This window comes from Apodemus sylvaticus, chromosome 8 (assembly GCF_947179515.1).
Source record: "Apodemus sylvaticus chromosome 8, mApoSyl1.1, whole genome shotgun sequence".
Lineage (NCBI taxonomy): Eukaryota > Metazoa > Chordata > Mammalia > Rodentia > Muridae > Apodemus > Apodemus sylvaticus.
Window position 1 is genome coordinate 112,382,641 of NC_067479.1, and position 20,976 is coordinate 112,403,616.

The window sequence follows — 20,976 nt, forward strand, 5'->3', positions numbered from 1 at the left end:
ATGGGTGGCTGCATGCACAGCACCTGGGACAACACAATCCACTCAAGAGGGGAGCCCAGTCCTTCTGAAGCCCCAGCACCCACTTCAGCACCTAACAAAATGCCTAAAAGGTCAGTGACATTTGACTCTCCTTTATAAGGTTCCAGTAAACTTGTAGATATAATTCCAATCTAGTCATATCCATAAGTTGGTAGCCACGATATTGTAAACTTGCTGTCTGTGACCACCCAAGTCCAGATTAAAGTTAAGATGGAGGAACAAAGAGAACAAACTTGAAGCTTTGCCTGTGACCTGAAAATATGGAATTACACAAAGTTCTTTGATTCCCTCTTGAGATATACTTGCAAATTAAACGTGGTGCTTATTTCTACTGTACAGTGATTCTTCAATTGTATCTTTGATGGGAGAAGCTTTCACATCATTCAAATGTGTAAACTGGGCCTAACAAGTGAAAAAATGTTCCTTTTCATGGAATCCCATTTAGGATACCAACTTTATGTTCAAAAGCAGTATTGGAACATTTAACAAGAAGAGGATATTCTGCTAGAAAGGACGTGGAACGTGTGGGGATAAACTGTTGGGCTCTGGCTTGTCAGGGTCTCCACTTTTGAATGGAGGAGACAGAAAATCAATCAGCGTGACAAAAACCAGCACATGCCATATGGCAAATGCACATTGTAAAAGGGATAAAAATGGCACCTCCTCTGTCCTAAGTGCACATTGTAAAAGAGGTAAAGATGGCACCTCCCCCATCCTGCCATGCATCCTTATGATGAGGAGATTTCAGAAAATCAGGAGGAACTCACAGAGAAGAGCCCAGGGGTCCTAACACACGGTATGGGCAGGCAGGCAGGCAGTTCCTACAAGGGAGAAAAATAAAGCTTCCCCACCAAGAAGCAGTAACACCCCTACTACTTGATGCCAAACCCAGATCTCCAATCCAAAATTCCCTCCTAAGGACATTCCAACAGTATTTCACTGCTGACCACGCCCTGTTGTTCTTTGTCTTTCCTAGCCATTTGGGGATGGGAGATGTTAAAAAGTGTACAAATTTTGATGCACTGCTTATAAAGCAGCTGTCTTCTTTTCTCTAATAGGGCTACTTTCTACCTACTTCAGATTAGCAGGTGAAATATTTCCCAAATACACCTCTGACATGTAATCCCCACTTGCCTTGCCTTGGAACCTTCCTTTCCCCCCACTGTTTCCTTTCTCTAGTTTCCAACTGTTTGCTTGAGTTCACCCATCAAGCCATTTCTCCTACTTCAGGAACTACCTCAGTGCAATGCTCCCTCTGCTGGAAGCATGCCTCCTCCTCTTCCACTGGTTCACTATGCTTGTTACTTTACCCTGACCGTAGACAAGGTTAGCCCTTCTCTTTGTATGTATTTCTGTTCCTCAGTGAGGCATGACCTGTTTGATATCTGTCTTTCTCACTAGACCATGAAGAGAACATGTCTCTACCACCCACTACTGCAACTTATTCCCAGATTATGGAAGTAGGCTAAATAGCTAGAGAAAATGCACTTAAATCTTAGCACTCTAAACTGTTGTGTAAACAAGAATTTATTATTTTCCCTTTTCATCTGAGTGGAGTTCCAGGCCTGTGACAGCTTCACTGCATGCAGCCATGTCGTATCATGGACTGATGAAAGCCCCAGCATCTGCATGTAGCTCCCCAGTGTTAGGAAGGACTTCTGCCTTCCATCTTCCTGGGCACAGGAAAGCTCACAGTAAAGTGTTCTCCTTTCTTCCTTTCCCAATTGAAGGAACTGAAGTCACAGGGCCATATAAGAACTGGGAATGTGTGGATTTGTGTGCTAGGGTCAGTCATGGCCTTGCATTTTTTTTTTTTTTACTGTGCAGCCAGTACTTGCAAGGAAATCTGTTGTTGAAAACAATAATTTAAATTATGTATTGCTTTATGCAGACATCAGTGTCCGAACTTGAAAATCACTATGTTTCTTTTATTTTGTTGGCAGTGTTTCAATAACTAAGCAACTGGCTTCAATAAAAGGTAAGCCATGGAAGGGTTGACATGTGTTTCTCTCCTGCTCCATAACAGCAGGCCAAGAGCTAAAATTAATAAGATCAAGAATGCCCAAGATATGAAAAACTTCTGGATAAAGCATCAAACATTTATGAAACCCTTTTTCTCTCCATTCTGTTTCGACTCATGCTCTTTGTGGATTTAAGGGTTAGTGATGTAGGGTAAGTACACATATGCATTTAATACCAAGGGAGTAGAGTATTAGAGGACTTGTTGGCCTGAGGAATGCTGAACTGTCAGATCTGCCAATATTACCTGTATGTGCTTGAGCAGAAGATGGATGTTCAACAAGATGCCTCTTTTTCACTTGAAAAAGTAACTTATAGGAAAAAATTTTCTAAATCTAGGTGAGTCTAACACTTTTTGGAGTTAAGTGTAGTGATTCCACAATACTAACTTGTTAGGATTTCACCAAGTCCAGTGTTTAATGTACACTGTCCCATACTTTAAGGAAAAGAAAGAGGTGAACACAGAAAATGGCTCTGAAGTTCTCAGATCAGTTTCACACACATATTTCATGTATTCTGAGACCCACAACATACCAGGGCCTGAGAAAATTCTAAAGAACTTACAATGGTGTCATGCTTAGCTTAGACCTACCCTATCTCACATGGTATACAGCAATCATAGAGAGCTACTGGGATAGTGCTTAATTTGAATAGAGATTACAAAGCTGAAAGAAATTAATAAATATAGGGTATAAAATGTCATGAACTTAGTATTAACTACCTGTTGACATTTTAATATATTGAGTTGAGTAATATATAGTATTAATATATATTAATTAATATATTATTAATATACTCATTTCTTCTTAGTCATTTTAATTTGTGTACAAGAATGGTTTAAATTACTATTGTGGTTTGCAATCTATTTCCTTGAGAGACACTGATCTAGGAGACAGCTGAGATAATAGAAACTTTTAAGTTTAGGAGTTATGGAGATGCTATGTTCAAGGGATAAGAGAAGTACAACAGGGGGGCTTGGTGCCCCCTCTGAAGGTTTAGGAAAGGCTCCAGAAGAACAGTTTCCTGAAAAACAACTCTTAGAAGCAGTGAGCAATTGAGAAAGGAGCCAATTTGGTTCTGTGACTTTGGGTAAGTTACTTAATCCCTCTGTGCCTCAGTTTCCTTATCTGTAAACTGGACCTACTTCAAAAGGTTGGCCCAAGCATTAAATGAATTGGGTCACATCCACTACCCAGAGAAGAGTATTCACTGCTGTGGTCTATTCTAAGAGGTCAGTGTTGTCCTGAAGCCCGGATCAAAGGCTGCATGTTACATTCTTATGAGATTCATAGAGTAGGAACGAACTGTACATAGTTCAAAATTCACTCCAGTGAGCTACGGTAAAGAAGAGGGTAACGCACAGCAGTCCTACAGAGCTGCTTCTCACCCATACCAATGCCCAAATTCCAAAGACAAGACAGTCAATAAGAGCTGTCAAAACAACAGCCTTTGCTTTTCTAACCCGAAGTGGTCCTTTAAATATGCTTCTAATAATTCATGAGTCTATACAAGGCAGACAGAGAAAAAGTTAGGTGGCAACCTGCTGGGTTTATTAAGGGAAGAAGCAAACTGTGAAGAAGGGACACAGAAAGGCCTTAGAAAAATATCTTGCACGTTGGTAGGACAAACAACTCTTTTCTATGTCTTAATTTAAATATTTCCAGCTCTATTTTTTCCATGAGCATATGCTATTTTACAGTTGGGAGAAAATGTGTGTTTTTAAGAGAGGTAGGAAAAGAATATGAAGTTGTATAGTCCAGATGGAGTCCCATTCAGAGAACCAGACAAACTCCACCAGGGCTGGGAAATGCCTAACTTCCACAACCAGCATGGGTGACCTTGCACAGATGTATTCCAAAGTAGTTGGTCTTTCTCTCAGCTTTGAAGTTAGACAGACCTTTCCATCTCTGAGCAGTGTGATTTTACTATGCATAATCTCCCTCACGAGTAGGTTTCTAACATGTAAAACTAAGACACAGTAGTACCCATCCCTGTGATCGTGAGGAAGCATTAAATAAGATTATGCTTGAAAAGCCCCTAAACCTTATAACAAAGGAAGGAGCCCATCATAAGGAACTCACTCGGAGTCTGAGAATTGGCAGAGACAACCATCAGAGTATCACCAACTGCTGTCCTCCAAGGACAGTCTCAGATTCAGTAAAGAAGCTCTTCCTAGACCATATCTATATTTGATTATTGATTGATAAATTGACCAGTCCAAATTTATCATGGATTTATTTCCTAAAAAGATTAATGGGTTCCATCTAGGCAACCACTTCTTCAAACACAAGACATTGTACATATGATTCAATCTTCAACATCTTAAATTTGAAATCAAGATGATTAAAAATGGACAGATTAGCACAGTACATGTGTACATGTGCATGCGTGCACACATATGGATGGACAGATCAAGAGCTGTAAGAATTGTGCCTCTCCCCCAGTATTTAATGAGCAGTAACATGTTAGATACTTCCTGGAAGTGGCAGAGATTGGGGGATAAGAAAGAGCTATGAATTGAGGGACATTTCTCTGTGGCTGATATCCCTGGGAGGTTGACATTTTGGGTCAGGAGAAGCAGAAGTTACACAACAAAAGCACAAATCACAAGAGCACAAAATTGAGGCTCTGAAAGCAAAGGGGAGACCGAGGAGGGGAAAGTAAAGTAAGTTTCAAGGCATTCACTTAACAAATTGTTGCAAGGCACAGACCAAAACATTGCAGATTCAACAGGAAGCAACGCAAGCCACAGGTGCCTGAGTGCATCAACTCCGGTTGTTGACATATCCAATCCCAGCTCTCCCACTTACTGGTAACTTGTCACCAGCCAAATCCTATTTGCTCTCCACTGATTCAATGATAGTTTGAAGGAGAAACCAAATACTTGCCAAAAACCATACATTGATTTGCCTGCAAACTGGTCTTTAGTACAATTTTTATAAACATCCCAACAGCTTTCTGAGCCTAATCTTTATTTGGAAAGAAACGGCTCTAGAATAACCACAACAATACAAACAATGCATAAGTAACGAGAGTCACTCTCCAGATTGGTAAGATTTGTTTGTAGTTACAGTTACCAAAGGAGTAGAATGTCAGCAAAGCTACAGAACACAGACTCAAGGAGCTGACCAGAGGTCTGAAAATGTACACATGTATTCATTCTCTCTCTCTCTCTCTCTCTCTCTCTCTCTCTCTCTCTCTCTCTCTCTCTCTCTCTCTCTCTGTCTCTCTCTCTCTGTCTCTCTCTCTCTGTCTCTCTCTCTCTCACACACACACACACACATTTACACATTCTCTTCCTCCCTTTCTTCCCTCTTTCTCTCCTTCTGTCCTCCATCCCTCCATTATCTGCCCCCCCCACACACACACACACACTTTTGAACTTTTACCAGTACTGCACTATCATTTGTATTTCTTCCTTTGAGCACCACCTATTCAGTTCATTAGTCCATTTATTCATTGGCAGACTTTAATTGAGTTTTGAAGTTCTTATAGGTTCTAGACATTAATTCCTGTCAGATGCAGACTTTCCTCCACTCTGTAGGCTATGCTTTGGTCTGGAAATTGCTTCTGTTGCTGAGCATAGATTTATTTTTCATGATAAACAATCCCATTTTATCAGGCTTTAGGATTATTTGATGTGCTATTGTGGCCAATTTCCTGAAAGTTCTCAGCTGGGAATTGTGACACATGCCTTTAATCCCAGCACTCCTAAGGCAACGGCAGGTAATTATCTGAGTGATCAGCCTGGTCTACAGAGTGAATTCTAAGACAGCCAAGGCTACAGAAAGTCTATCTTAAAAGAAAAGGAAAAAGAAACTGCCTGTCTTTCTCTACATTTGGGTCTTACATTAAAATCTTTTATATCTTCTTTGCCCTATATTGTTGCTGCTGCTGCTGTTGTTTTTAATTTTATGTGAATTGACTTTTTCCTGTATATGTCTGTATACCGTGTATATGTGTCTGATGCCCTAGAACTAGAGACAATTGTGAAACACCATACTGGAAATTGCATCCAAGTCTTTTAAAGAGCCTCTTAAACTCTGAGTTGTCTTTCTAGATCCTCAGTCAACTTTTGACAAAAAGAGTTCAGTGAAGAAAATGCTTTCAAGTATTGGTACTGGAGCATGAGTCATCTCCAGATGAAGCAAAAACCTGACCTCACTTTGAGCCACAAATGTATGTGCATGTGTGTGTGTGTGTGTGTGTGTGTGTGTGTGTGTGCGTGTGTAAGCAAGGATGCATGTGTTCTATGGTGTGTGTGCTTGTGGAGTTAGTGAACAACTCGTAGTGGTCAGTTTTCTCTTACTATGGGGACTGAACCTGGGTCAATTTTACTCAAAATTGAGTTGGAACGGATTAACTTAAATGGAACCTAGGATTTTTTTTGTGGGGGTGAGGGTAATAAATCTCTTAGGAGAAAAATAAAACAAATAATTCCAAAAGAAAAACCTTGAGAAATTCGACCCATCAAAATAAAATACCTTTCTCCTGAAAAAGACCCTGATGAAAAAAATTAAAAGCTAGCAGGTGGGACATGGGGTTAGATGGTTCAGTGGACTAAAGGCCCTGGTCATGCAAACCTATTGACCCGGGTTCAGTCCCCATGGTAAGAGAAAACTGACCCCTACGAGTTGTTTACTAACTCCACAAGCACACATACTATAGAACACATGCAACCTTGCTTACACACACACACACACACACACACACACACACGTACATACATTAAATGAAAAAATTTAAAAGATAATCTACAGACTAGGAGAAAATGTTTAAAAAATCTCATGCTATAATGACATATCTTAAGTAGACACAGAACTTTTAAATATCAAAAATTCTAAACTTTCCATCTAAATATGGACAAGGCTCATTAATAGACTTCAATAGATATTTCATCAAAAATATGATTTACACAGATGGTAAATAAACACACAAAAAGATTTTTTAGCATAGTTAGTCATTAGAAGTACAAACAAACAGCATACTGAGATATTCTTAACACCTGTCAAAGTGGCACAATAAAAATAGTGCCAAAGCCAAATGCTTGATTTTTTTCATGCATTATTAAATATAAAAACCCAAATATGCATGTATATTTATACATCTCTTCTTGATTAATGCTTATTTATCTACTAAATCATACACATATGAGCAGAGATCATATCTAATCTTGTCACTTCAGTGTACTGAGCCATCCTCTAAGTAAGCATTCATTGACTCCATGATGGCTGCACATTGCCTGAACTGACAGGTTGGAGATCTATTGCTCTTCCTCTCACTCATTCAGTCATGGCTTTGACTAGCCCTACTATGCAACAGACATTGGTGCTTTTGGGAATATAGGGAGAAAAACAAAGGGATGGCCTCTGACTTCATGGGGAGTATTGTCTAGTTGGAGAGAAAGGTCAACATGGCACAGCTATAAAGTGTGATCATCTAGTCCCTGCAGATGTGTTGGTGTAAGAGTTGCTTAAATGTGTCTTTGCATCTCTGTGTGTGTTGGATGTTGCCCACTGGGAAGGAAGAAATCAATACTGTCCTCCCCAAAAAGGAATCTAAATCGAGTAACTAACTGGAACATCACAGTGTTTGAGTAAAAGATCTGATGCAAATGTTACTATGCCACAGCTTGCCCTGATGCCATTACTCACATGATACTCAAATGAAGTGGCACCATCTCTAACAGAGTATAAATTGCACAGAAACAGGACTTGAAATCTTTACATGATGTCTCATTAATACCAAAAGATAAGATTAGCATGCAGTAGGTGCTGGGTAAATATTTGCTGAGTAACTGAATAAAAGTGCATCTTAGAAAACCAAGGCTTAGTGAAGTAAGGGGCTTTTCCAGGGCCATATGACAATCAGGTGTCAAATCTCAGCCCTATTAGCTCAAATGCTATGAAAGGAAACTTTGTGCCGTATTGCTTGAAGATACAGAGTTAGATAATCCCAAATCCCACTCTAAGAGAGGGGCAATGTGCCCAAACACTGGTTCACACTAACACAATTTCAAACTTTGTCCCCACAGTTCCTGTATCTGCACAAAGCATCGTTTTATTCCAGTTTTCCACTGTATATTTATCTCTCACAGCTTTGAAGAAGGGATCAGATCTGGAAAAAGCCATTGCTACTATTGCTCTGGTTTTCAGAAATGCTTCTGACCCTGATGGTAAACTTGGGAAAGCCACTGCCAAGAATCTGCTACAAACCCAATTTAGGAATTTCACAGAGGTAAGAGAATTAACTGCATGAATAAACAAGCCTCACCTCAAACAGCAAGTGACTCCAGCTCCAGGATGCCATCGTATTATTTCAGTCAACAAATGTTTATTGAGTATCTGCTGTATGTAAGCTGTCCGCTGAATTTGAGGAAGGAGCTAACATGTGGGCATAGTGGCTCAGAGCTACAATTCCCATTGAGTAGTCAGATGGCAAAATACTGGAACCGTCCCCCTGTGAGAAACCAAAGAAGGGACTCTGAACATTAAAAATAAATATAGTGTTTGAAGTATGAGGAAGAATTACCTACTATATCATTTAATTTTTCTGACACATTCTACCATTGATTTTCATGGTGTCCTATGGATAAGTTCATACTTTGGAGCTCTGCTGACCTATGGAAACCTTACAAGAATGAAAAAGGATATACCCAAGCCTAAACCACTAAGATTTACTCTGCTCCCTGTGGTGAGCAAGAGCCTGATCTCACAAAATATATAAAAGTTGTCTATAAGTTCCTAGTATGCTCTGAGATATTTAAAAGATAACAATTGTCCTTCTATAAGTGTGTATATATGTGTATTATTTTAGTGTGCTAAATTATATAAGGGATCACTTGCTGAGGAGAGTCAGATCAATATTATAGCTTCCAGTGCACCTGTAGTTCTATCACTGTGTGTGTATATGTGCCATGGTGTGTGTGTGTGTGTGTGTGTGTGTGTGTGTGTGTATGTGTGTGTATGTATGTATGTGTGTGTGTGTTTTGTGTGTGTGTGTTTTGTGTGTATGTTGTGTGTGTTTTGTATGTGTGTATGTGTTTTGTGTGTGTGTGTGTGCATATGCATGGTATAACATATATGAAAATGACTGCAGGGATCTGAAAAGATGCCTCAGTAAGTAAAACACTTGCTACACACAAGCATGAGGACCTGAGTTTGAATCCTCAGCACCCATCATAGCAAGCATATAAAATCCCAGCAGTCCTAGAATAGGATGGGAGTTGGAGTCAGTAGAATCCCTAGAAGCAATCTGGCCCCCTATGTGGGTGTATTAAAAGGTAAGCAACAGGAGAGCCTGATTTAAACAAGTTAGAAGATGAGGATGAACACCTGAGGTTGTCTTCTGACTTCCAAATGCACAGCTACCTGCATTACACATACAGCACACATAGCATTTATACACAACACACTCACATTCTTCTTTTTACACAGAAACAGAGACAAACACACACAAGTAGAAGGTAATGGTAATGAGGATTAGCATTCTTTGAGAGTTATGCTTACATTTTTTGTTAAAATATTTTTCTAAATATTCTGTATTATACCTGCTTGTTTTGAAGATATTTTTTAAGGAAAACATATTTTAAAGCAGAAATACTTGCTAGAACTTGAAATACACTGTTTGGGGAGGGTTTTTTTTTTTAAAAAAAAGGGTTTGGGACTTGATCCTGTTGTCATATTTGCTGGCATCTGTTGCCAAAGTAAATTAAGTATCCCAGAGAGAACAAAAGGCCCTCGTCTGGGGCTCAGATCTCTGGAGGGCATTTGACAAGCATAAGTAGGAGTGAGTGGGAACATCATCCTGATATAAACTGTCATCCTTCTAAAAATACCGTTCATTAGGGAAGATGCCCTTAGCTTCATGTCCTACAGTGTCAGTAAATCCAAATGAGGCAGCCAGTTTCTTCAGCAGACACACCCATGCCTGAATGCAATCCCTGTGGTGAACAGATCCAGGAAGCCAAGCCGTATTTCATGGCAATGAAGGAGATGGTTCATCCATGGGCTTCCTCACCATAAATGGTGCTGGTTAAACTTTGTCAGCCATGCAAAAGGAAAACCCTGCCTTAGCCCAACAGTGAAGCTCTCTGTCTCTAAGGCAGACATGTGACCACTAGTGTTTATGTTGTGGTGACCTCCCAACATAAAATTACTCTCTTTGCTACTTCATAACTGTGATTTTGCTACTTTTATGAATCATAATGTAATTACCTCTTTCTGGTCCCTGTGAAATGCCAATAGGACTCTGAATGGATTGCTACCCACAGATTGAGAACCACTATTTTAAACCCTCTGCAAAGTGGGTCAGAGGTCTTCTGGTAAAATGTATGGCACCATTTTGCAAAGCCTATGTCCTAAAGAGAATGTTACCTTTCTCATAAGTCTAAGCACAGTTTCTAGTCTTAAAACATAATCACTAGTAAAATAAAACCAGCACCTGTGAGCATTGCCTAGAAGATAGTCAAACAGAATAACTGGTTAGCCTTTCAGTGACTACAGCTTAGCAGACCCTTGATCCTTCCATATGCAGAACAGAGGCAGCAGAAATATTTACACTTCCATGATCTTTGGGAAGACTGGGCAGTTACACCAGGAGAGTCCTATCTTTTACCTGTTCCAAGTACTGTTCAGTTTTCTAGTAGCAAATGGTGAAGAGCTCCTTTGAGTCTGACTAAAGATGTGATCAATGGACAGCCAGCCTAGTGAGGCAAGGATGGGTTTAGACTGTAACAGAATATGCCATCATTCCAAAAATGTCTCAAGCATTCCTGGAACTGTTGCAGCCAGTGCACAGATGAACATTTGTTGTTAAACTGAATGCACAGCAGCTATGCACCAGAGTGATTCAAATGGCATTTCTGTGCTTAATGTCAAAGTTTCCAGCTGTTGTTTGAAATGCTTAAAGCTGAAAGAGCTCTCCATTTACTTGTGGTTCAGATGTTTTCCTGCAGTCTATGTATGACTGGCAGCTATGTGCCAGGGTATGATTGGCAATCAGATTAAATGTTGAGCAATCACACAAAGTCACGTGCTTTCTTCTAGTACAGTTTATTCTGTGGTTCTGAATAATCTCACACTCCAGGAAATGCATAAGTGATACATCCTATAGTGAAGAGATTATATATTTAAAATCTGAAAATGTAGAAAGTGCTGTGTCTGAAGAAATATAAAATAACTTACTAGTTAAGAGTGTAACTCTGGCTGTCTCTGGCTTGGGTCCATCCTCTGGCACAATGCACCATACCCAAGTGGTACAAGGAGGTAGCTTAACCACCCAGGAGTGCAAAGAAATTGGCCTGCACAGGTAGAACCAGTGGAAGCCCTCCAGTTTCTGTCTATAGCTTAGGACCACCCTCTGCCACCAGGTACCATGTCCAAGTGACACACGGAGGTAGCTAACCACTCAGGAGTGCAGAGATGCCAGGCAGCAGAGGTAGGAACAGCCCTGCTGCTCAGAAGAAACAGCCAGAAACCCCAAGGACAAAAAAGCCTAGGAGCAGCATGGGACCAGAGTATTCCAATTTCTGCTTGCACCAAGAGTTGTTTGGAGCCACAGAGCTACATACCCAAATATAACCACAAGAGAGCAGGTATCGCAAGAGTACCTACATACCTGTGTACACAGAGAGAATGGGGTCTCCCAGGGGCACAGATACAGAAGTTTGCATGACAGATTAGCCACAGTCAGAGACAGCAACACCAGCTAACACCAGAGATAACCAGATGGCAAAAGGCAAATGCAGAACAATACCAACAGAAACCAAGGCAACATGGCATGATCTGAACCAAGTTCTCCCAAAAAAGCAAGTCCTGGATAAACCAACATACCAGAAAAGGAAGACCTAGATTTAAAATCATATCTCATGATGCTGATAGAGGATTTAAAGAAGGAAAAAAATTACTCCCTTAAAGAAGTATAGGAGAACATGTGTCAACCAGTAGAAGCCCATAAAGAAGAAAGACTAAAATCACTTAAAGAAATATAGGAGGAGAACATGGGTCAACAGGCAGAAGCCCTTAAAGAGGAAACACAAAAATCCCTTAAAGAACTACAGGGAAACACAAACAAACAAGTGAAGGAACTGAACAAAACCATCCAGGATCTAAAAATGGAAGTAGAAACACTAAGAAATCACAAAGGGGGAGAACATTGGAATAGAAACCCTAGGAAAGAAATCAGGAGTCATGGATGCAAACATCAACAACAGAATACAAGAGATAGACGAAAGAATCTCAACTGATGAAGATACCATAGAAAGCATTAACACAACAGTCAAAAAATGCAAAATGCAAAAAGTTTGTAAACCAAAACATCCATGAAATCTAAGACACAATGAGAAGAGTAAACATAAGGATTATAGGTATAGAAAAGAGCAAAGGTTTACAATTTAAAGGGCCAGTAAACATCTAAAACAAAATTATAGAAGAACACTTCCCTAACCTAAAGACAGAGATCCCCATGAACATACAAGAAGCCTACAGAACTCCAAACAGACTGGACCAGATCAGAAATACCTCCTGTCACATAGTAATCAAAACCCCAAATGTACTAAACAAAGACTATTAAAAGCAGCAAGAGAAAAAGGCCAAGTAACATATAAAGGAAGACCTATCAGAATTACACCAGACTTCTCACCAGAGACCATGAAAGCAAGAAGATCCTAGGCAGATCTCATACAGACTCTAAGAGAACACAAATGCCAGCCAAAACAACTATACCCAGCAAAACTCTTGATCACCATAGATGGAGAAAGCAAGATATTCCATGATAAAACCAAATTTACACAATATCTTGCCACAAATCCAGCCCTACAAAGGATAATACATGGAAAACGCCAATATAAGGAAGGCAACTACACCCTAGAAAAAGCAAGATAGCAATCTTTCAACAAACCCAAAAGAAGATAACCACTCAAACATAAAAATAACATTAAAAATGACAGGAAGCAACTATCACTATTCCTTAATATCTCTTAACATCAATGGACTCAATTCCCCAACAAAAAGACAGACTAACAGACTGGATAAGTAAAAAGGACCCAACTTTTTTTGCATACAGGAAATGCACCTCAGTGTCAAAGATGAACACTACCTCACAGTAAAAGGCTGGAAAACATTTTTCCAAGCAAATGGTCCCAGGAAAGAAACTGTAGTAACCATTATCAGTAGCTAATATCAGATAAAACTGACTTTCAACTAAAAGTCATCAAAAAAGACATGGATGGACACTTCATACTCATCAAAGGAAAAATAAACCAAGAAGAACTCTCAATTCTGAACATCTATGCTCTAAACACAAAAGCATTTTCATTCATAAGAGAAACTTAACTCAAGCTCAAAGCACACATTCCACCTCAAACAATAACTGCAGGGGTCTTCAACACATCACTATCCTCAATGGACAGATCAGGGAAACACAAACAAAACAGACACACAGTGAAACTAATTGATATTAGTGTGTGTGTGTGTGTGTGTGTGTGTGTGTGTGTGTGTACACACATATATAACATTTCATCCTGAATCAAAAGAATATAACTTCTTCTCAACATCTCATGGTACCTTCTCAAAAACTGACCTCAACTGATATAATAAGAATGAACTAATCCAATGCCTCCTATCAGATCACTATGGAGTAAGGGTGGCCTTCAATAGCAGCAAAAACAACAGAAACCCCACATACACATGGAAGCTGAATAATGGTCTACTCAATGATACCTTGGTCAAGGAAGAAATAAGGAAAGAAATCAAAGGTATTTTACAATTTAATGAAAATGGAGGCACAACATACCCAAATTTATGGGACACAATGAAAGCAGTGCTACGAGGAAAACTCATAGCTCTGAGTACCTCCAAAAACAAATAGGAGAGAGCATATACTAGCAGCTTAACAGCACACTTGAAAGCTCTAGAACAGAAAGAAGCTAATACACCCAAGAGGAATAGAAGACAAGAAATCATCAAACTAAGGGCTAAAATCAACCAAGTAAAAACAAAACGAACCATACAAAGAATCAGCACAACTAGGAGCTGGTACTTTGAGAAAATAAACAAGATAGATAAACCCTTAGCCAGACTAACCAGAGGGCACAGAGGCAGTATCCAAATTAACAAAACCAGAAATGAAAAGGGAGAAAGAACAACAAGAACTGAGGAAATTAAAAAAAAATCATCAGATCCTACTACAAAAGCCTATACTCAACACAACTGGAAAATCTGGATAAAAAGGAAAATTTGCTAGACAGATACCAAATACCAAAGTTAAATCAGGATAATTAGACCATCTAAACAGTCACATAACCCCTAAAGAAATAGAAGCGTTCATTAAAAATCTCCCAACCAAAAAAATCACAGGACCATGGTTTTAGTGCAAACTTGTATTATACCTTCAAAGAAGATTTAACACAATACTCTTCAAACAATTCCACAAAATAGAAACATAATGAACACTATCCAACTCGTTCTATGAAGTCACAATTACGCTGATACCAAAACCACAAAAAGATCCAACAAAGAAAGAGAACTTCAGACCAATTTCCCTTATGAATAATGATGCAAAAATACTCAATAGAATTCTTGTCAACTGAATCCAAGAACACAACAAAATGATCATTAACCACAATCAAGTAGGCTTCATCCCAGGGATGCAGGGATGGTTCAATATATAGAAATCTATCAATGTAATCCACTACATAAACAAATACAAAGAAAAAAATGACATGGTCATTTCATTCCATGCTGAAAAACCATTTGACAAAATTCAGCATCCTTTCATGTTAAAAGTCTTGGAAAGATAAGAAAGTCAAGGTCTATACCTAAACATAGTAAAAGCAATATACAGCAAACCAGTAGCCAACGTCAACTAAATGGAGAAAAACATGAAGCAATCCCACTAAAATCAGGGAATAGACAAGGCTACCCTCTCTCCCAATATCTATTCAATATAGTACTTGAAATTCTACCTAGAGCAATTAGACAACAGAAGGAAGTCAAAGGGATACAAATTGGAAAGGAAGAAGTCAAATTATCACTATTTGCAGATGATAAGATAGCATACTTTTTTTTTAGGTTTTTTTTTTTTTTTTTTTTTTAGCTTTTCATTTTTTGGTTTTTTCAAAACAGGGTTTCTCTGTGTAGCCCTGGCTGTCCTGGAACTCACTCTGTAGACCAGGCTAGCCTCGAACTCAGAAATCCACCTGTCTCTGTGTCCCAAGTGCTGGGATTAAAGGCTTGTGCCATCAGCGCCTGGCTGATATGATAGTATACTTAAGTGATCCAAAAAACTCCCCCAGAGAACTCCTAAAGCTGATAAACAACTTCAGCAAAGTGGCCAGATATAAAATTTACTCAAACAAATCAGTAGCCTTCCTATACTCAAAGGATAAACAGGTTGAGCAAGAAATTAAGGAAATGACACCCTTCACAATAGCCACAAACAACATAAAGTAACTTGGTGTGACTCACACCAAAGAAGTGAAAGATCTTTATGACAAGAACTTTAAGACTCTGAAGAATGAAATTGAAGAAGATCTCAGAAGATGGAAAGATCTCCCATGCTCATGGATTTGCAGGGTTAATATAATAAACCTGCCTAAAGGAATCTACAGCTTCAATGCAATCCCCCATCACAATTCCAACTCAATTCTTCATAGAGCTAGAAAGAGCAATTTCCAAATTCATCTGGAATAACAAAAAACCCAGGATAGTGAAAATTATTCTCAAGAGTAAAAGAACTTTTGGGGGAATCACTATTCCAGACCTCAAGCAGTATTACAGAGCAATAATATTAAAAACTGCATGATATTGGTACAGTGACAGGCAGGTAGATCAATGGAATAGAATTAAAGACCCAGAAATGAACCCACACTCCTATGGTCACTTGTTCTTCGACAAAGGATGTAAAACCGTCCAGTGGAAAAGAGATACCCTTTTCAACAAATGGTGCTGGTTCAACTGGTGGCTAGCATGCAGAAGAACACAAATCGATCCATTCTTATCTCCTTGTACTAAGCTCAAGTCCAAGTGGATCAAGGACCTACACATAAAACCAGACACATTGAAACTAATAGAAAAGAAACTGGGGAAGAACCTTGAACACATGGGCACAGGGAAAACTTGCCTGAACAGAACAACAATAGCCTGGGTTCTAAGATCAAGAACTGACAAATCAGACCACATAAAATTACAATCTTTCTGTAAGGCAAAGGACTCTGTAAATAGGACAAAATGGCAACCAACAAATTGGGAAAAGATCTTTACCAACCGTACATCCAACAGAGGGCTAATATCCAATATATACAAAGAGCTCAAGAAGTTAGACCCCAGAGAACCAAATAACCCTATTTAAAAAATGGGGTACAGAGCTAAAGAAAGAATTTTCACCTGAGGAATATAGAATGACTGAGAAGCACCTAAAGACATGTTCAACATCCTTAGTCATCAGGGAAATGCAAATCAAAACAAACCTGAGACTTCACCTCACACAGGTTGGAATGCCTAAGATAAAAAACTCAGGAGACAACAGGTGTTGGCGAGGATGTGGAGAAAGAGAAACACTCCTCCACCACTGGTGTAATTGCAAGCTGGTATAACCACTCTGGAAATCAGTTTGGCGGTTCCTCAGAAAAGTGGGCATAATACAAGAGGAGAGGTATAGCATATACCACTCCTGGGCATATACCCAGAGCATTCTCCAGCATGTAATAAGGACATGTGCTCCACTATGTTCATAGCAACCCTATTTATAATAGCCAGAAGCTGGAAAGAACCCAGATGTCCTTCAACCGAGGAATGGATACAGAAAATATGGTATATAAGGGAGTACTATTCAGCTATTAAAAACAATGAATTCATAAAATTCTTAGACAAATGGATGGAACTGGAAACTATCATCCTGACTGAGGTAAACCAATCACAAAAGAACACACATGGCATGCACTCACTGATAAGTGGATATTAGCCCAGAAGCTTGGAATACCCAAGACACATTTCACATATCAAATGATGCCCAAGAAGGAGGAAGGTCCTTTGTAGAAAGAGAAGCAAAATACAGAAGGAGATACAGAGACAAAGGGTGGAGCAGAGTCTGAGGGAAAGACCATCCAGAGACTACCCCACCCAAGGATCCATCCCATATACAGTTACAAAACAAGACTCTATTATCAATGCCTACAGGTGCTTGCTGACTGGAGCCAGATATAGTTGTCACCTGGGAGGCTCTGCTAGTGCATGACAAATACAGAGGGGGACACTCCCAGCCAACCATTGAAGTGAGCACAGGGTCCCTAATGGAGGAGCTAGAAAAAGGACCCAAAGAGCTGAAGGGTTTCGCAGGGTCATAGGAGGAACAACAATATGAGCCATGCAGTACCACCAGAACTCCCAGGGACAAAACCATCAACCAAAGAGTACACATAGAGTTACCCATGGCTCCAGACACATAGGCAGCAGAAGTTGGCCTTGTTAGACACCAAAGGGAGGAGAGGCCCTTGGTCCTGGAAAGACTTGATGCAGTAGTGTAGAGGAATACCAAGACAGGGAAGTGGGAGAGGGATCGATTGAAGAAGGGGAAATGGTGTATGGGATTTTTGGGGGAGGGGGAAACCAGGAAAGTGGACAACATTTGAAATGTAAATAGAGAACATATCTAATTACAAAACAAGAGTATAACTCTGGAATCAGACAGATAAGGCCACAAATCTTAGCTCCACAGAAAAAGCTGCTTACTTTGAAGCAGCTTGCTTAATTCTCTGGTGGTCCACGACAGTTTGGAATAGTGGACGTGCATATGCAGGAAGATCAGTGTAAGGATATTCAGAGACGAGCCGTGGAAGAATTTCCCCAGTGCATATGTGATGGTGCTAGCCATGCTAGATTGTTAATGACATGCTTAGTGTTCATTACCATCTCTAAATATGAAGTTTATACACAAGAGATGTTGGCTTTATTCTTTATTTTCAGAGAGAAGAAACCAAGCCAAAATACCGAGACATCCTTTCAGAGCTTGATGAGCACATAGAAAATAAACTGGACTTTGAAGACTTTGTGATCTTGCTCCTGAGCCTCACCATCATGTCAGACCTGCTACAAAATATATGGAGTGAAAATACTATGAAATAAACAAATTTAAACATGTGCATGGGCAAAATAATGGCCAAAGCTGTGTCATATCATTAAAGGGGTTTCTATCTGATTTATAATAAGTGTGGGACTTCAACTCTCTTCAGAAATGTTTGAGTGATGATTTGGGACACAATAAGCTGGATACCACTTTTGATGAGTAACTAGCAACTTAAAGCCATTTCCCACTTAGTGTAGAATCACATTTATTCATTGATCATGCAATCACAATTGTGAGCATCTTCTTGGTAACATTGTTTTAACAATGCAGTAATGAATGGCCAGATAACTCCTCCCCTTTATCAAGTTTGCACAATTCCAGAAGAAAAAATATTACATACAACAATAATTTCTGTGTCTACGCTTATGCAAGATTGTGCTTGTATTTGTGTGATGGTAAATGCACATGCACATGTGGTAGCCAGAGGTCAATCTCCAGTTTTCTTCTTCAAGTGACATCTACTTTAATATTTTAGCTTTCATTATCCTGAGACTCACTAAGAGGCTAGGATGGCTGACCAGTGATTCCCCTGGGATTCACTTATTTCTACCTCACCAGTACTGGGATTTTCCCCATGCCAGCCTTTCTAACAGGGCTCTAGGGATCAAACTTGGATCCTAGTGTGTACAGAGCCATATTGGGGCAGTCATGCACATGGTTTGAGTTTGACATTGGTCAAGGACAATCCCTGGCTTCAGGCAGGAATCTGCCTTTTGGACATAATAGGGAAGTAGGTTAAAGGAGGACTTTTTATCCTAGGGTGGAGAAGCTCAGTGAAGGTTAAGCTCATTGTTCCTCCAGGTCTAGGAATTCCTGAACTAAACAGGTGACCCACCCAGCTGCTGGAGCAGTCAAGACAAGGACCTCCAAGAGAAGCTAGACTACTTCCACCGGAACTCAGCCCGTAGTCTGGGGGGGAAGGGTTTACCCAAACTGTTACGGTCTGACTGACATTAAAGTTTCTGGCCTTGATCAGTGAAACATTGTCCTGGCCTTCTTTCTTTTTGCCCCTTCCCTATCTATCCCTCAGCTTCTGTTCCAGCAACCCAGTTCATAATAGCTGCAGGCAGCTATGGAATACAACACTCATACTTTCATTGGCAAGTGTTTTGACAAATGATATATCTCCCCAGCTCTGGACAACTATTTAATGAGTTTAAAACACACTATAATTATATAAAATGAGGGTTACAGAATGCTAACAAAGTTTATTACAAGAGCTTTTGTTCAAATATCAGACCCTTTCTGACCTTTAAAAGAAAAAAAAAACCTGTGTTCAGCTGTTGTCAGAGTCTGAGTTGAAAGTGAGATGGTCTACAATGGGACACATGGGAGATCTTAGGAGAATTACAGTGTTCTTGCTATCTGAGTAAGTACATTTATCAAACTCTTAAAACTTCACACTAAAATGGATAAATTATATGTATGTAAATTATGAATTTAAAAATAAATAAACATATGTTTTAAGAACCTTCTGGGCTTGGTATTGCATACCTTTGATCCCAGCACTTGAGCACAGAAGGATCAAGAGTTCAAGACAAGTCTTGACTATGATACATGAGACTTTAGATATGCACACAAATGCACACACACACATACACACACATGCCCAGATACACACAAATACATATCACATATACACATGTGCACAAACAGATACACCCATATGCATATACACATACACACATATACACACACATGCACATTCATACATACATATACACAGACATGCACACATGCCTACACACACATACACACACTTATATGCATGCACACGCACACATGTCATAGGATAATCTCTAAAAGAGAGTGTCATAAAAGTTTTTATTCATGCCTGAGGAGTACAGGCTTCTGGGAGTCAGCACAATAGATGGCAACAAAGATCCAAGTTCCCTTAGAAAGGTTGTTAGACACCAGGTAGAACACAAGCCTTTCTTGACCATGTGCCCTTATACATGCCTTCTCTTCAGTCTTTACAGAGGACTGTTCATTTATTTCCTAGCCTCATGAACTTTGGTTCATCTAAGTGATCCATCCAGGGTCAGGATCTTATCTTAGTGCAGGGAAGGAAAGAGAAGTCCTTGTGTTCTAATCACAGCTACACTCCACAGTGCCTAACATTTGGCATTTAGCTCACTTCTCCTTCCAGCTGACTCTTAAAGGAAGGAACAAGGTAAGAGTCACAGTATATACCTTCCAGAAGCTAGCAGCCAGCAAGTCCTTTAGGGAGATGTTACAGTTTTTAACTATTTTTGCAAAACACCTGGTAGGACTATATCTCTCTACTCCCTTACAGGTGCGTATGACTAGGACTTGGCCAGCATCACCTAAGATGGAGATATTTACTCCAGTTCCAGGTTCAAGTTCTGTCAGCTTAGGCTACTTCCATTTCTCTTGCTCCCTGGGTTAAGACACCTAGGGAAAAAAAAATCCCATGAATGCTGTTCTAACCACCAGCCTGGGTCTTGAGAGGGGCTGAGTAGGAAAAGAGCCCTAAACAAACAGACATGCCATTTATGTGTGAAATAAATCCCTTTCTAGATAGATAAGAATATTCTCATTCATGTTAAAGTTATTCTAACATCCAGTCCCTTTCTCATGTTCTATATTCTCCCTAGACAAACACTGCCAGAATCACACACATGGAAAGTGTGGATACTTCTGTCCTTCCTAGAATGGGGAATAAAATACCCATGGGAGGAGAAACACAAACAAAATGTGGGGCAGAGCCTGAAGAAAAGGCCATCCAGAGTCTGCCCCACCTGAGGATACATCCCATATGCAGTTACCAAACCC

At 39.7% G+C, this 20,976-nt stretch overlaps 1 protein-coding gene across 1 annotated transcript; it reads left to right on the plus strand.

Annotated features, from left to right (window-relative positions):
- Sntn (sentan, cilia apical structure protein) lies at positions 1 to 18,179 on the plus strand. The gene is made up of 4 exons (XM_052189823.1): positions 1 to 110; positions 1,983 to 2,017; positions 8,156 to 8,295; positions 18,021 to 18,179. Exons 1-4 carry the CDS (start codon positions 1 to 3, stop codon positions 18,177 to 18,179), a joined length of 444 nt encoding a protein of 147 aa, XP_052045783.1.
- Positions 18,180 to 20,976: the final 2,797 nt, after the last annotated feature.

What these genes read in the sequence shown, in the direction of transcription:
- Sntn (XM_052189823.1), top strand. Translation starts at nt 1, where the DNA reads ATGGGTGGCTGCATGCACAGCACCTGGGACAACACAATCCACTCAAGA. An exon ending in CCTAACAAAATGCCTAAAAG is followed by an intron (nt 111 to 1,982) that starts GTCAGTGACATT and finishes TTTTGTTGGCAG; the next exon opens with TGTTTCAATAACTAAGCAAC. An exon ending in AATTTAGGAATTTCACAGAG is followed by an intron (nt 8,296 to 18,020) that starts GTAAGAGAATTA and finishes CTTTATTTTCAG; the next exon opens with AGAGAAGAAACCAAGCCAAA.